Source organism: Miscanthus floridulus, chromosome 8 (genome assembly GCF_019320115.1).
Source record: "Miscanthus floridulus cultivar M001 chromosome 8, ASM1932011v1, whole genome shotgun sequence".
In the NCBI taxonomy this organism is placed as follows: domain Eukaryota; kingdom Viridiplantae; phylum Streptophyta; class Magnoliopsida; order Poales; family Poaceae; genus Miscanthus; species Miscanthus floridulus.
The window spans coordinates 1,495,767-1,511,834 of NC_089587.1; the positions used below are offsets into that span (position 1 = coordinate 1,495,767).

The 16,068-nt window shown below is 45.3% G+C and overlaps 1 protein-coding gene across 5 annotated transcripts; it reads right to left on the reverse strand.

Annotated features, from left to right (window-relative positions):
* Window positions 1–1,360: 1,360 nt before the first annotated feature.
* LOC136475482 (probable ubiquitin-like-specific protease 2A) lies at window positions 1,361–11,186 on the reverse strand. 5 transcript variants are annotated; one of them, XM_066472959.1, is made up of 15 exons: window positions 10,772–10,852; window positions 10,486–10,543; window positions 9,496–9,542; window positions 7,927–8,009; window positions 7,636–7,829; window positions 7,285–7,330; window positions 6,593–6,669; window positions 6,475–6,504; window positions 6,295–6,390; window positions 5,886–5,988; window positions 4,123–4,205; window positions 3,650–3,772; window positions 3,394–3,484; window positions 3,134–3,241; window positions 1,365–3,022 (listed from the first exon to the last, which is right to left on the reverse strand). In XM_066472959.1, exons 5-15 carry the CDS (start codon window positions 7,761–7,763, stop codon window positions 1,772–1,774), a joined length of 2,136 nt encoding a protein of 711 aa, XP_066329056.1. In that variant the 5' UTR covers window positions 7,764–7,829; window positions 7,927–8,009; window positions 9,496–9,542; window positions 10,486–10,543; window positions 10,772–10,852; the 3' UTR covers window positions 1,365–1,771. The 5 variants fall into 5 exon arrangements, with proteins under 5 accessions (XP_066329053.1, XP_066329054.1, XP_066329055.1 ...); XM_066472957.1 differs by lacking the exon at window positions 9,496–9,542 and having other exon boundaries at window positions 1,364–3,022; window positions 10,772–11,186; XM_066472958.1 differs by lacking the exon at window positions 9,496–9,542 and having other exon boundaries at window positions 1,364–3,022; window positions 7,636–7,873; window positions 7,961–8,009; window positions 10,772–10,910.
* Window positions 11,187–16,068: the final 4,882 nt, after the last annotated feature.

Below are 16,068 nucleotides of genomic sequence, written 5' to 3' on the forward strand. Positions count from 1 at the left end.
CCCGGAGGTTAGATGATGTGGGTTATATAATTCTCAAAAGAAGAAGAAGATGATGTGGGTTATATAGTAGGGCTTATATATTTTAAAGTTTGGCACAAACTCCGGTTTATGCAGGGTGTCAAGAAACTCCAGTTTCTTCTTTGCAAAGAAAAAGAAAGAAAGAAACAAAGAAACTTCAGTTTCAGAGACAGCCAGACAGGAATGCTCACGGGAACCGTCATCTGTGGTTGCTTCAACATCCAATCCAACCACTCCCATATCACAAATAATGTTAATCGCCCCCATAATCTGCGATCCGAAATGATCTTGCACTGTTCCCACATACGCTGCCGTGGAGCCGTGGAGGTGGAGCATCCATCCAGTCTGCGCGATGAGGATGACGATTATCATCGGGAAAGCAAAACAAAACAAAAAGGATGACGATGTACGCAAGCAGCTGCGCAGAATTAAGCTGATTACAGAGGTTATATTTAGTTATATATATTCCTATTCCCGCTACGTGACATCAGTGGCGGATCCAGGATTTAGAGTAGGATATGTCCATGGAAAGAAAATATTTGGATGAATAACGTAAAAAGTTCACCTCTGGATTTAACAGAACATAGCAAAGGCAAAAGTGATTTGAATTTTGATTACCTCTAGACAAAGAAATCAAATCGAGGTCGGACAGTCGCACTTCGGAGCAGAGAACTGGAGCAGTCGGGCTCGCCGGCTCCTGCGGCTCGGGTCGCGCCGAGCGAGCAGCTCTGGCTCCGCAGCTACCGGGGGGGAGGGGGCGCCGGCGCCGCATCGCGATTCCGCGTCTGTCGAACGGTCCAAACTGCTGGCTGCCCTACCCCTACGGCAGCCTGATGGGTTTGGGGAGTGGGGAATTGAGGATTTGGGAGTGGGAAAGCCAGATGGGCCATTGGGCCGTCCAGCTAGGTGTGGCCTGTGGGTTGCTTTCAGTTAGACACGAATTACAACGAGAAAATAATGAAGAATCGTAATTTTGAGACCTTAACTATATTGTACATGTATATACCTCCAAAAACTACTAAAAATTTTCTTTAAAATGTTGGGTATGCTCGGGAATACCCGGGCACAACTGTAGGTCCGCCCATGCGTGACATCATGCTGCTGCCGCCGTCTACCAATGCTATCCATAATTCCATATCTGTATCACCTCCACGGGCAACTAGGAGCATGTTCGGTTGGCTGGTTCGTATCGTTGCTGGTTCATAAAGAAGTACTGCGGGCTGATTTGTGTGAAAGAAAAATACGGTTCCGACTGTAAATTTACGATCGTTTACCAAACGAACAGGCTGAGCCTAGACATGTATAATAATGCCGATGCACATTTGCACTGTAATAGCTTCATTCACACCATAAATCTACTCCCAAGTCATATCAAAGCTGGAGAAGAATAAAGGTGCATGTTTTGGCAACTTGAACATATGTTGGCTTGCTCAAAAGAACAAAAGGAATACGCACGACCTTACATGCAAAACCTTTCAATAGCTTATCTCAAATTGAAGGAATATATATGCACCACTGGCAGGTGTCCACCCTGGTTACTCTCTACATTGTTAGCCATTTAACCTGTACACTTTACAAGTCTCGCGCCCATGCCCATGGACTGCCTACCCAAAAACTGCTTTCCAGGAGCCAAGTGCCCGAGATCAGGGAAGCAGGCCATGCATCGACCCACTACCTATTCGGTTTACTGAGATCACCATCTGCGTGCTTGGCATACGGTAACAGGAACCTCAAAATATCACACCAAAATCTGTCACCATTTCCCATCTTCCCGAGAATCCAACAGAGGCACGGTGCATGGCTCCTTGTGTGGATTACTGCAACCATACGATGGAAAAAAATTTCGTTTGCGAACTCCTACAATCCTCACCGTGGCATGTGTGTCACTGTCGCAGCTGTCACAAACTACATCTGGAATTCGCGAGCTACCAATGATCTCATCATTCCCCTCTGATCTTTCCGGCGATGCAATTACAATCAAATCACCTTCTTTCTCAGCTTTTGAGCTGCCAGAATCTGCTTTCACCGTACCTTCTTCATCTTTGACGCTATCTGAAAATGAAGCTGCTTCTGATAGAACACGGGCTGTGGCCTTCTTTTCGCGTTTGTAGCTGCTAGTTGGAGCATTGTCTAATACTGCAACCTCAGAGTCAGAGATGTCTTCCATAATCTTATCAACATATCCAGACTCCGCACTTGCTCCTTCTGACACTGCAACCTTGGTGCCTTTGTTAGTCTTACCAGCTTCTCCAAACTCCCCACTTGCTTCATCTGATTCTTCAACATTGATGCCTCCTATACTCTTACCAGCATCTCTAGACTCTTCACTTGCTTCTTCTGGTTCTGCAACATTGATAACTTCGATACTCTTACCAGCATCCACACACTCTCCGCTTGTGGTCTTCCTTTTGCGTTTGCAGCTGCTAGTTGGAACTTTGTCTAATACTGCAACCTCGGAGTCAGAGATGTCTTCCATACTCTTATCAGTGTATCCAGACACACTTGCTCCTTCTGACACTGCAACCTTGGTGCCTTTGTTGGTCTTACCGGTCTCTCCAAACTCCCTACTTGCTTCATCAGATTCTGCAACGTTGATGCCTCCTATACTCTTACAAGCATCTATAGACTCTTCACTTGCTTCTTCGGGTTCTGCAACATTGATGCCTTCAATACTCTTTTTTTCTGATGCTGCAACAATGCCTTCAATACTCTTACCAGCATCTCCTGACTCTCCACTTGCCTCTTCTGATGCTACAACCTTGATGCCTTCATTGCTCTTGACAGTGCTTCCCAACCCTCCTACCACCTCTACGACCATTTCTGAACTGTCAGAAGGTGCATCTGCTTTCAGTTCTCCATCCTTTATGCTGTCATCGGGATCAGATGCATCTGCTCCTGATAAAGCATCATCCAGCTTGGCACTTTCAAATTCTTCCAGCAGTAGCTCTCTTATTCTCCGCCTTAGATCAGATGCTTCTTCAGGTTTGAACCAACTCCGATCAAACTGTGTAACAAACACAAGTTCATTATTGAAATCTCTCAAACAATCTTAAAAGTTGAACATAAACAGCAAACAAGAACCGAACAAGTAAAGAAAAGAGCTGGCAGCACTAACCATATCAAGTTTATCAATTGTGAATCTTTCTGGTGCCTCTTCTATAAACCGTTCAATATAATAAAGCATGAAGATGCCACAGTCGTACTCATTATTCTGCCGCGGAACCTAACAGTTGTTGAAAACATGTTATATTGATTTCTGAGTAAACTCAAGTAGTCGCAGTCTCAACAAATATTTAACGCAAACATCTGGAAACCTATGTGCCAAGGAGAACTGGAAGGACAGTGTAACTTTGCACATTGTTAAACTGTATGTACCTCAACACTTTCCTTGTGTATATTACTTTTAAGATCCTCCCATGTTGTCCCTAAAATTGATGATAGTTGGCGCCATTCTTTTTCAAGGTATCTGCAACATGTTGTTGGCATTGTCAGTGTTGCGCAGAGGGTAGGTCACTTGCACTAAAACTCAGCAGCAGGCAAGTCTGCCACATTCTAGAATTTCTTGTCTTTTTAATAGCAAAAATGAAAATAGCTAGACAACTATAGCTGAAGTAGTGAAGTCGTTACTTGCCTCTCAACTGTGTTCAAGATCTTAGTACTGGGATGCATCGCTAGGGAGTCCAGATGAAGTATGATTGGTCCTGAAATACTCTCTTTTGCAGGAATGCAAATGATTACCAAGCTCCAGTGCGCCCTGGTTTACAAATGTAAAGAGACATTTTTTTTTCATAAATATATTATACACAAAGGTACTGAGTGAAAGACATGATTGTAGGTTTCAAAAGCATTCAGCATATGCTAAAGGGCAACAGTTCAGACGATAAAAAAGGTTTAACAACAGTACAGATATCAGCACAATATTAGGAATCTCAGGATCTAAGATAATTCAAAGGGGGTCCAGATGAACCATGAAACTTGCTAACAAGCTGATAATGTCTTAATAAGCATATAAAAGTGTGGCTTTGAGAACAAATTATATTGCATGGATCTGAATAATAGTATTTCAGCTTCATATTGTAAACGTCTTATTCAGTATCGACTTACGTCCCATGGATCGGCAAGATGATGTATGCTTTATTTAATATATTGACACCTTTCCACCATCTTCTCAACTTTGAGAACTCATCCTAGAACAAAATCCAACAAAAACATAATTTTGCCATCTAAGATATCATGTTAAGATAATAAAAATGAAAAAAACAAGTAGAACAAAAGATAATGTCAACACATGAACACAAGAGAAATGAGAGGAAAAAAAAAAACAGGAGAGAATACTTTAATTCAATTTGAATTTGGAAAAAGAAGAGGATCAAATTTTGTGAAGGACTAGTGGGAAAATAGTGGAAAATGACTGGATTGAAATGTAGTTGAATAAACTCAAATGTGCGTCTAACCCTTGAGCATTGTAGGTCATAAGGGGTACAAGAACAAAATGATAATTCCTCACTCAAGAAGAAAATAATAATTGGTTAGTTGTAATTCCTCCCTCAAGAAGGCGGGCCTGGAGCACTGGTACAATCTCTACTTGTGCCTTGGACATCCTGGGTTGAAACCAGACTCCTTTTGCACAAAAAGAAAGGGTAAGGCTCTCTAGAAATTCCCTTCCCCAGACCCCGTCTTGTATGGGAGCTTTCAGGTCTGGGTATGTCATTTTTTAATTGTAATTCCACCCAAGAAATGAAGGACCTATCTCATAGCAACTGGCAAGGAAGAACAAAAACTGTCTATTGGCATGGCCTTTATCCTATCTCCTTCCAAGAATGGTGGTGTGCTCCGGCACAATCAACGGATGAACCCCCAACCCCGGCTGAATGGTTTTAACTTGCTGGCCATTTTGGTTGTCCGGCTTCTTTCAAAACACAAGTGTGTGTTCAGGAGTCAACGAGTACCTCAGCTGAGGTCAAGGGTGAAAGCTAGAGAAAAAATAGATGGGGTGCAGACTGCCTGTGAGTGGATGAGTTAATTGGGGATGCAATTGTGCAAATAAGGTGAAAAATCTATAGCAATAACTAATTTCTTGTTTATAGGCCTGGGTATGGACACACCCAAATCGGCCTATATGGATCAGCCACTGGCTGTGGTCCATGGGATCCTTGAAGGTTCACTCTCAGCAGGAGCTTCCGGTTTGAGCTCCATGATGCCACAAATCTGTTGATTGGGTAGTGTTTCTCTCAAACATGTTACATGCCACATATGCATGTTTAACAGTTTGAGTTTGTGCGCGTTCGTTTTTCACTTTTTCCTTCTTTGCATTAGTACTGTACTAGTGTCCATACCTTCTTAGGCCCTGTTTGGATCCATAAAGGTAATACTTAGCTGCTAATAATTAACTCCTTTGGATCCAAACGGGTCCAGCTAATAGTCTATCTATTTGTTAGCCGAATACCCAACAAACAACTATCTCACTAGTTGAGCCAAACCAGCTAATAGTTAGCTACTAATATTAGCTAGCTAACTATTACTCCATTCCAAATTATAAGACATTTTGGCTTTTCTAGATGCACTGCTTTTACTATATATCTAGACAGTGTATATCTAATTGCATAGCAAAATCAATGTATCTAGAAAGCACAAAACGTCTTATAATTTGGAATGGAGGGAGTAATAGCTAATGGATCCAAACAAGGCCTTAATAGGGGGACTGACATCTCTCCTGCCGGTTTGAGGAAAAAATGAACAAAAACTTCTATTACAAGGCACTCATGTATTATGCACCCAGAAGAGTATATTATCCCAATTTTGAACAAAGATATAGTGCAAAGCCATTTAGTAAGAGAAGTATGACTTCATGGCACAAAAGATCGTACCGGACAATACAATGCTTCTTCAAGCTTTCCATAAAAATAAGTGTTAAATATGTAGAATTTGTCTCTGAAATCTTCAGTACACAATCTGTTCCTTTTGATGTACCTGCACAGCAACATCAAGGAAAGAATACAGAGTATCTTTTAATACCTCCCTGGAAATAGCATAGCTCAGAGTTCACATAATACTTACTTTACAAATTCTTCAGCTAAATAGCCCACAGTAAATAGTTTGATGGCATTCAAGACTTTACAATTTACAATGTGAGTAGCAGTAGAAGAGCAAACATAACACCTAAATATTCCCATACCAAACCTTTCACTGGTTGCTTCCTATTTGTTTGAAAAATAAGTGATACACTGGAGAAGTTTAAGTAAAAAATCATAATCATAATACAAAGTCGCGACTTACTGGATGTAGAAGTTTATCACCGGTGACGACAGATATACTCCAGGATCAAGACATTTAATATCAGATCTGGTGAGCTCCACAGATTCTCTATTATCTCTGTTCATAATAAAGTCAAAAGAAGGTAAAATGAACACCGACCATGAATTCATGATCTTCAGAAAAAAAAAGCACAATATTCACCTCGATGGGTAGTAGATCTTCGGTTCATTCCTGAAAATACAATTGGTTCAGTTGAAACACAAACCAAAAGCTCAGCTAACAGTTTACATGATGAATACAACAACAGAGAGAAGCTTACCGTCTGTCAGACATCTCACAGTTTACTTCTTCCTCAGGTTTCATATCTTCATCATCCAAAAGAACCACATCTTGAACCTTATAGGCAACTCAGGTTAATAAATGTGTAAGGTCAAAATTACATGTAAAAGTGGTGCCATGATCAAACTACTATGAGAAAGTATGGCATAGTGCCCGATAAACTGCCTGTCTCTTGCCGATGCAACATATGACAGCCAAACTTATTATGAACAAATAATACCATGGCAAAATTAGCAGTGTCTATTAAAGAAGGTAATAACTATCTGACCTTTCTGAAAACAAGATTTAGTGCGAAAACACAAAGCTTTGTGAACTCATGTTAACAAAGAGAGTTTATTTTTCTCAACCTTGCTCAGCCTTGCTAGTGAGCAATCGCTAATGCAATGAACCCATAAAAAATCTGAAGAAATGTCCTTGATAGTAAACACCAACACTCACTATGTTCTCTACAGTTCTTATGACCACTGAAGTCAAACATGATATGCTCATTACGCATTGCATGCAGTAGGATTACATTGAAATGCAACATAATATAGTTTGAGCATTTAGCAGCTAATCCGAAATGAGGATCGTGTGATTTTAACATTCAAGCAACAGGAAAGTATGGATGATTAGTTATGGAATAGGAAACTAAAGGAGAATTCGCAGAGTACTCAGTATCAGCATACCAACCTTTCGAGAATAAACGGAAGATGGATTCTGAAGCTGTTCCTTCCTCCTGCATAGAAGAATTGAAAATGAGCTGCTGATTCGTACTTCTAGATGGATCAAAGTAATAAGCTATATATATAATAATGGTACATCATAGATGCCAATGTATATGACCATATGTGTGTAATATGTAAATGCTTTGTGCAACATAAGCAAGGCAGAGAATATATTTAATAATCTACAAATTTCCATAAATCGTCACATTTTCATTAACAAATATTGGACGGTTGTACAAAATGGAAAGATAAAATTACTAGTTAGAAACGTGACATAAATAGCTTGTCTGTAAACAGAAGGAAAATGGAAGCCTACCTCTTAGAGAATCTTCTGGAGAGGGAACTCTCAACATTCTGACATTTTTCATGATCAGACACCTCTGGATCAATGGCATGAGTCCTCTTTGCAGATAAAGATGTGGAACTTGGTTGGCTTGAGTACATCTTGTCCACCGATATAGGATCCCTTTTCCCCGCACGCCCTTGGCTTTTGAGTGTATTCAAAGGTAACTGCATCCACAATTCCCTCATAATAGTTTCCAAGAGAGAGATGCCTACAGATAAACAAGGCATAAAAAAAAGGGAGAAAGAAAAAACTGTACTGTACCGGGCCATATTTATTTTTCTGAATGGGAGGTAACCTCGAACGGAATCTGTTGCCCTCACGTTCCACCTGCTCATCTTCCAGGCCTACAAACAAATGACACATAACAAATCAATGACAGTTTGTATCAGTGAACAGCTGTAACAGATTCAACCAAAGTTCAAAAAGGCGACGCCTTAGGCGCGCCTAGGCGCGACTAATCGGGAGGCGACGGGCTTCACCTGGCCTACGGGGGTAGGCGGACCCCTAGGCGGACGCAGCGCCTCGGCGGCGATTTGGCGGCGCGCAGGCGCTCTAGACGGCGTGAAGGCGGACGCCTCGGGCGAGCGCGCGAAATTTTCCGCCCCCGCGGAAGCGCGCGCGCAGCTGGCTTCGGGCACGGGAAAAGAAGCCTCGCGCGGGAAGGATAAGAGGGAGAAGGGGGGAAAAGGACGCACGTCTGCCTCCTTCGTGCTTCTCCCGCTCTCAGACGGCCGCTGCCGCTCACCTGCCCCCGCCTGCGACCCCTCCGGGAAGCTGCTCCCAACGGCCACGCTCCTCCCTGCCGGCGCCGGGCAGGTGGATCCGCAAGGCCGCGCTCTTCCCCGTCTGGAAGCTCGTCCCCGTGGCCCGTCCCTAAGCTCCTCCCCGCCGGTCGCCCTGCTCCCCGCCTGGAAGCTCCTCCCCACCGGTCTCGTCTTCCCGTCGACGCACCCCTCCCGCAGGCACATCCCTACCCGACAGTGTCCTCCGGTCCTCCCTAAGCGGCAGCCCCAAGGTCAGTCCCCTCCCCTGCTCGCTGCTCCCCCCCTGCTCCTCTCCCCTGCTCTGAAGCTGAATACTCTGGATGCCTGAATGCTCTGAATGACTACTCTGAATGCCTAATTGTTCGAGAACCTGATCTGTGCTCTGAATCTGAATGTATGCCTAGCGAACACTGAGGGAGCGAATCTCCTGAGAAGAAATTCAGATGATGTGGGATGGGAATATGGGGTTCTTGTTGATGCTAACAACAAGGGCAAGGTGAAGTGCAAACTCTGTGACAAGGTGATGCAAGGAGGGATTTACAATAAATTTGATTACAACATGGTTGTTTGCTGTTTTCATCTAACAATAAATGGCTACTAACTAATAGAGGTGTTTTTCATTTATTTCAGCATCATGGTGGCGGCTGTATGGAACTAAAACACCAGCTTTACAGAAGATGGCTACAAGGATCCTATCTTTGACATCAAGCTCTTCTGGTTGTGAAAGAAATTGGAGCGGGTTTGAAGGGGTTAGTACCTGTCTACCTGAAAATTGCAGCAGCATTACAATTAAATTGCAGACCTGAAAATGCTCTTATTTTAAATTTATAGGTACACACTAAGAAGAGAAATAGGCTTACTACAGCCCGCCTGAATAAATTGGTCTATATTCAATTCAACTCCAAGCTGATTAATAAGAAAGAAAAGATCAAGTCAAAGAAGATCAGTGATGTTCTCTTGTCTAATGATACAACTGAAGCTCAAGGTTTTCTGCATGAGATTGGAGATGATTGTGCATTAGTTGTCTATAGAGATGAGGAAGATGAGATGGAAGGTACAGGGATACCTTGGTCTATTATTGGAGATGCAGTGGGAGCAGAAGAACAACTTGAGCTGCGTAGAAGTGCAAGAGTGAGACAGCTTTATGAGGAGAAGAATTTGACTCCGAAGAAGAACAGTTTGATGAAGATGAGGATGATTATGTGGAACCCTATTGAAGAAGAAAGATGATATGGTAGTGGGGCCTTTTTATCATGTCATGGTTTATCTTTTATGATGCATTCATGTATGTCTGAAACTTATGAACTGTTGTTGTGTGACTGTGTTTTTCTTCTTTTGTGAGAACTATGTGGTCTCTGAACAAGACATTTATTTATGAATTGTGTTGTGCACTTGTACTGCTGTCCTGTCCACTTGTTTGTGCTTTAAAATTTGTAATTACTAGCTGCTGATATGGTCTGTTCATGGATGGGAGATGGCTGAAATCATTCATATAAGTGTCAACTTGCTATTTTCTATTTTTTTTATGAACTGCTTGCTGTCTATTGAGTATTTACAAGCTGTCAACCCTTACTGTAGGAAATAGGAACAAGCTATCTATTGATTATTGAGCCTAAACCAGTAAGCCACTAAGGTATGTCTACTGCCCTCTCTTTTATATACTGTATTCAGCTACTCTATGCTTCTATTTAACTAATTTATTCAGCATTTTCTACTATAATATATATATATATGTGTGTGTGTGTGTGTGTGTTGTGTGTGTTGTGTGCTAAATTGGCAAAACGCCTAGAAAAACACCTTGAAACGCCTAGGCTGGCCTAGGCTAGCCTAGACGCTAGGCTATGGGTCAGCGCCTAGAAAGCGCCTAGCGCCTTCTTGAACTTTGGATTCAACCGACGCTTTATTCTGATGATTGATATTCCACACCGATAGAATGCATTTCCCGTGATAAATCCACTAACCCATGACATGTTCATAAAGTCTCCCAATCCACCTTTTGCGGCTAGCAGATGTGCAAGGTCAGAAATGATAACGACAGCAAGAGTGGAAATCTTACCGAAAGCAAACACATCCTTAGAAGCGGCATGAGCATCCTGTCCCCGACCATCAGCAGCCTGCAAACCAAGCCAGGAATGGTACTCGGAATCACAACCAAGCGAGCAATGGTACTCGGCATCGCTTCGCTGATGCAATGTAGTAGCTCAGAAAGGGGGGCAAAGACCTAAGCGCACACTACACCTGAGGAACAGTATGCGAAACTACCGCGAGGTTCAACTTCAACCATCCGTAATCAAACACCCCCAGTTCGACACAACCACAGGAGAGCGGGCGTACGCGCGTACCTTAGCGGCCGCGCGGGTCACTGGCCGGTGCGCCCCGTCACCCCCGTGCGCGGCGGTGCGGCGCTCGGCCACGCACCAGTCGACATCGTCGCGCAGCGCCCGGAACCTCCTCCGGTGGTGGCTGTCTGGGGACCCCCGCCGCTCGTCGCCCGATAACACCTTCGCGACGCCGAACGCCCGCGCCCGCGCCGCCTTCGCCGCGGAGGCGCGCGGCGCCGACGAGGGGGAGGCGAAGCAGACGTCGACCTCGCGGTCGTGGGACGGTGAGTTGACAAACACCTCCTCCCAATCGATCTCGATCCGCCCCATCGCCGCCGCCGCCGCCGCCGCCGATCGGGCTGCGATCGGGGAGGAGAGAGATTCACTTGGGGGTTTTGCCTTTTTGGGGTCTGTGCGAGGAACCCCAAAAGAGGGATATTTAACATTTTACCGTTACAACGGATTCTCCGATAACATTTTTAGAATTGATATTACGGTTTTATCAGCCTGGAGAGAAATTTGATATGAAATTGAAACTTTTGCTTACGAGGAACACCAACACATCACTCCATCCTAGTCAGCAGCCTCATGCGAAATGACGGCCATGCTCCAGACATGTTTATACTCAGAGACATTCGAACCCCACCTGCCAGTCATCTCTCCCCACCTCTCCTCTCGCTGACGGGGTGGACCCACCTATCAGGGTCATCCCCTACCTCCAGCTACTGATCCCCTATCAGGGTGGACCCCGCCCCTCCGCCGCATCCACCACACCACCGCAGTCGCAATCCCTCCATCGTGCGCACCGAGTCAAGCCGCCATGGGCGGCATACGACCGAGCTTCCCACTGCTAGGGGTGCCCACTGCTCGTTCCTCCCCCTCTCCATCGCCCCTCGGGCCCCTCTCCACGCCGTAGACGTCCCGCCCCTCCCTCTGTCCTCTCTTCTTCTCCAGCGCCGCCAATCACCGTAGCCACCGCCATTGCCGAGCTTCGGTTCGAGCTCCGGATCTCCACACAGACACCACCATTCACCTCCCTGCTTCCTCCGTTGGCCTAGCAAGGATACACCGCCCCTGCTGCACCACTTCTCGGCGTCGAACTGTGCCCGCAGCGCCATCCCGCCGACGAGAAGCTCGTCGTCATGGTCCTCACCACCCACAGCAATGGCACCGGCGCCGGCGCGCCGGCTCCGAGCACGACGCCGCCGCCGGCGTCGGCCCCTCCCGCCAGCTCCACCCACTCCCATCGTTGTCGCTCGCTCTGCCTAAGGGATCGGTGGCTGGAGGTAGGGGATGACCCTGACGGCCGGGTCCACCCGTCAGCGGGAGGAGAGGCTAGGAGAGACGGCTGACAAGTGGGGTCCGACTGTCTGTGAGTATAAACACGCCAGGGGCAGGGGCGTCATTTCGTATGGGGCTGCTGACTCAGATCCGCGCTGGAGTTATGTGTTGGCGTGCCACGCGAGCAAAAGTGGTAATTTCGTATTAAATTTCTCTCTCTGCTGGCGAGGTATCATCCGTTATAATAATAAAAAGTTAAATATTCCCAAAAGAGTGGGGGAGGTACCAAGGGAGGAGTGGAGGTTGCCGCTAATTGCTTGGCGAAACCATCATTCGTTCGCCAGCTTACGCCGGAAGGAAGACGGGTTTGCGGCGTGGGAGGGGGACGGGTCCTGTATAGTAGTGGGCCTGATGGGCCAGCGTCATTCATCAGATACTGTTATTAGTTAGGCCCATGTCTGCTAAGTTTGTATGGGGAAAAATATTGGGCTATGGGTTGTATAGTGATGGGCTGAGCTGATCTGGGCTGTCCAGGCGTCTGAATGAAATGGTGGACCATACCCCCTATGCCTTACAGCCTGTTCGGGAGGCCGTAAACGATCGTGGATTATTTACTGCTGGCTGGTTTGGTGTAAGAGAAAAACACTGTTCCCGGCTGAAAATTTACGATCGTTTACGAGCAAGCAAACAAGCTGTTAGTTTTGGTTTAATCTGAACTCAAATTACAAACATTCATGCAAACAATATTGGCATGCTGTGATGAAGTATTAAGAGCAGTAATGGAGACTTTGTAAACGATGCATCCATATTATTGAATCAATAAAGTTTTGCCGGAAGGCTTTCAAGAAAAAAAGAGCATTAATGGAGGATTATACAATATATAAAATACGAGTTGGCAACATGTCCCACAAACAACAATAAAACCAGTGCATGACCTATATTTTCTATTTTTAAAAATAATAGTGAAATGTATCTGACTTCACCTCCATCGAAGAGGATTCAAAGCAGCTCACTAGTACGTAATAAAACGTTTTTTATATATTTTTAGATACATATAGTTTACTATACACTTACATGCACACTATGTCTAAATACGTATATAAAAACAATATATCTAAAGAAGTCCACGTTTTATAATTTGGAATGGATGGGGTACCATTTAACATTTGGTAAACTAAGATTATAGTTTAAAACAAATTCAACTTAAGGGACTCAGCTAAAAAACATTTTAGTGAGATACATAGTAAAAATAATATATCTAAAGAAATCAAAACGTTTTATAATTTGGAACATGAGTACCATTTAACATATGGTAAACTAAACTCATAGTTTAAAACAAATTTAACATAAGGGACTCACAGCTCAAAAATATTTTTATTAAATATGTAGATTTTATTACACACATAAATACACACTATATCGAGATACATGATAAAAATAATATCTCTATCTCTATCTCTATCTCTATCTATGGCCCTGTTTGGATCCATGGGTTAGAGCTAGTTTGGGCTAGTTGGAGCTCAACTAACTCTAAAGTAGCCAAACAGGAGGGTTAGAGTGGGTTATTTGCAACTAGCCCACCCTAAAAAAACTATCCCCCAAAGAGGTGATTATTTGGGCTAGTTGGGGCTATTTGAGGTGGGGTCCACTGTTTTCTCTCTACTTTCACCCACACCAATGATTTAGAAAGGATATTTATTATCATTTTAACCCTTGTATCCAAACATCTCTTAGGCTAGAGTTAGTTCAGGGCTAGTCCTGAGCTAGAAACTAACTCTAACATCTAGCTGTGCTAGAGTATCCAAACAGGGCCTATATCTATATCTATATCTATATCTACATCTCCTATAATTAAAAAGAACAAAAGTAAGATAATTTTTTGGTGCGACTTTTTTTTGGGGTCGCCCTTCCCTCCCCTCGCTTGCGATACCGACCCGTAGCGACGCCGAAGGAAGGCACGTACGTTGCAGCTACGGGGTCGCCCTCCCCTCCCCTCCCTTGCGATGTGACAAGGAGCGACGCCAAAGGAATCGCGGCCCGCAGCGACGTTGAAGGAAACTGAATCTCCTCTCCAATCAAAGCTGCCCCCCCCCCCCCGCAAGCCTTCACTCCTCTCGCGAAGGATTCCTCCGCACCCGCCCTCGCTCCTCACGATTTGGATTTGGCCTCCTCCGTCATCGCCGTCGCCGTCGCCGGCCGGCATCGTTCCTCGCCTCGGTCAATTTCGCGCCCCAAGCTGCACGTTTCCTCCCCGCAACCGACGCACGAATCTTGGCTCCATGACCTCGCCCCATGACGCTGACCCCGGCACAAGACCTCCTCCTCCCCGCTACCCCAGCCACCGCCTCCACCGACCTCGGCACCCAGCCTCCTCCAGTCCTCCTCCCCGCTACGAAGCGGGCCCCGACGCCGACGACGTCGGTCGCGACGCTGACAACCCCAGCACCCGGACTCCTCGTTGTCGTCCTAGCCGCCCCCACCGATCCGGCACCCGGCCTCCTCCTCCCCGCTACGACCATGCCCTAGCCACGTACGGTGAAGACGTCGTCCGTGACACTGACCCCGGCACCCGCCCTAGCCCGTCGCACAGCGGTAAGTCCTCTGCATTGTTTGAGCACCTATTTCTAAAATTGCTACTCTAGTTCATCTGTCCTCCACTTAGATATAGTTTTGCTTGTGAGCTTAGCTTTGCCATCACATTTAGGGGTTCTCCAAACCAAAGCACGATGAAAAAGCGGACATCAATGACCTGAACTTTGACATGATATGCTACTGATACTGAAGGTTTATATTCAGAATTCCCTCTCATTTGTGTAGTAGTAGGTGAAAGGATCAAGATGCCTTAGAGGGAGGGTGAATTAGGCTAATTCTAAATTTCTTTGCAATAATTAAACTCTACGGTTAGCCCAATTAACCCCTTGTGCCTAGAAAGTATTTCTATTGATCTAATGCACAAAAGTTTAGCACCCTAAGTTTCAATCCTACTCTAGCATGGCAATTCTAGGAATGTAAATGACAAGAATTGAATTGCTCAAAGTAAATGCTCAAAGTAAAGAGAGAAGGAGGAACACGGCGATGTTTTGCTGAGGTATCGGAGAGTCGCCACTCCCCACTAGTCCTCGTTGGAGCACCCGCGTAAGGGTGAGCTCCCCCTTGATCCGCGCAAGGATCAAGTGCTCTCTACAGGCTAATTCTTCGACACTCCATCGCGGTGAATCACCCACAACCACTCATAACTTGAGTTGGGTCATCCACAAGCTCCATCGGATGATCACCAAGCTCTCCAATCACCACCAAGCCATCTAGGTGATGGCAATCACCAAGAGTAATAAGCACGAACTCTCACTTGACCACGATAAGCCTAATGAGAAGGGTGGATGCACACTTTGCTACTCTTGATCTCACTAATGAAGGCTCTCTTTAGGATTCTTAAATCTCAATCACCTCACTAGGACCTTGCTCTTCTTGGTAGTCTCAAAGATGTTTCTCAGCTATTGGAATGAGCAAAAGTATCCCTACACACGAATGGAGGAAGTATTTATAACATGTGCTAAAAAATGAACCGTTATGTGCCTCTGCGGGATGACCGAACGCTCCGGTCATGTTGACCGAATGCGCTGGTCAGTTCACCCTAAACTCTAGTGTTTACAGTGTGATCGAACGCTGGCCAGCGTCCGGTCAGCACTGATCGGACGCGTCCGGTCATAATTTTCCCTCTCTGGAACCTTACTAGAGTCGACCGGACGCTGGCCCTCAGCGTCCAGTCACTTGACCTCTCAGCGTCCGGTCGCACCAGATGAAAACACCTTGGTCAAATGAACTGACCGGACCCTGAGCCAGCATTTGGTCACACTGGAGCCAGGGTCTAGTAAGTATTTGACCCTCCATTCACTTTCAACTCTCAATCGTACGTGAATGAAGTTTGCTCCGATGGATCTGAGGGTTTTTAGGAGCTACCTAGTGCTAGGTTTAGCAAGTGGGCACCACACCTAACCCACTAGACTTATCTAGGTCAAGCTACCCATCCATACCCCCCT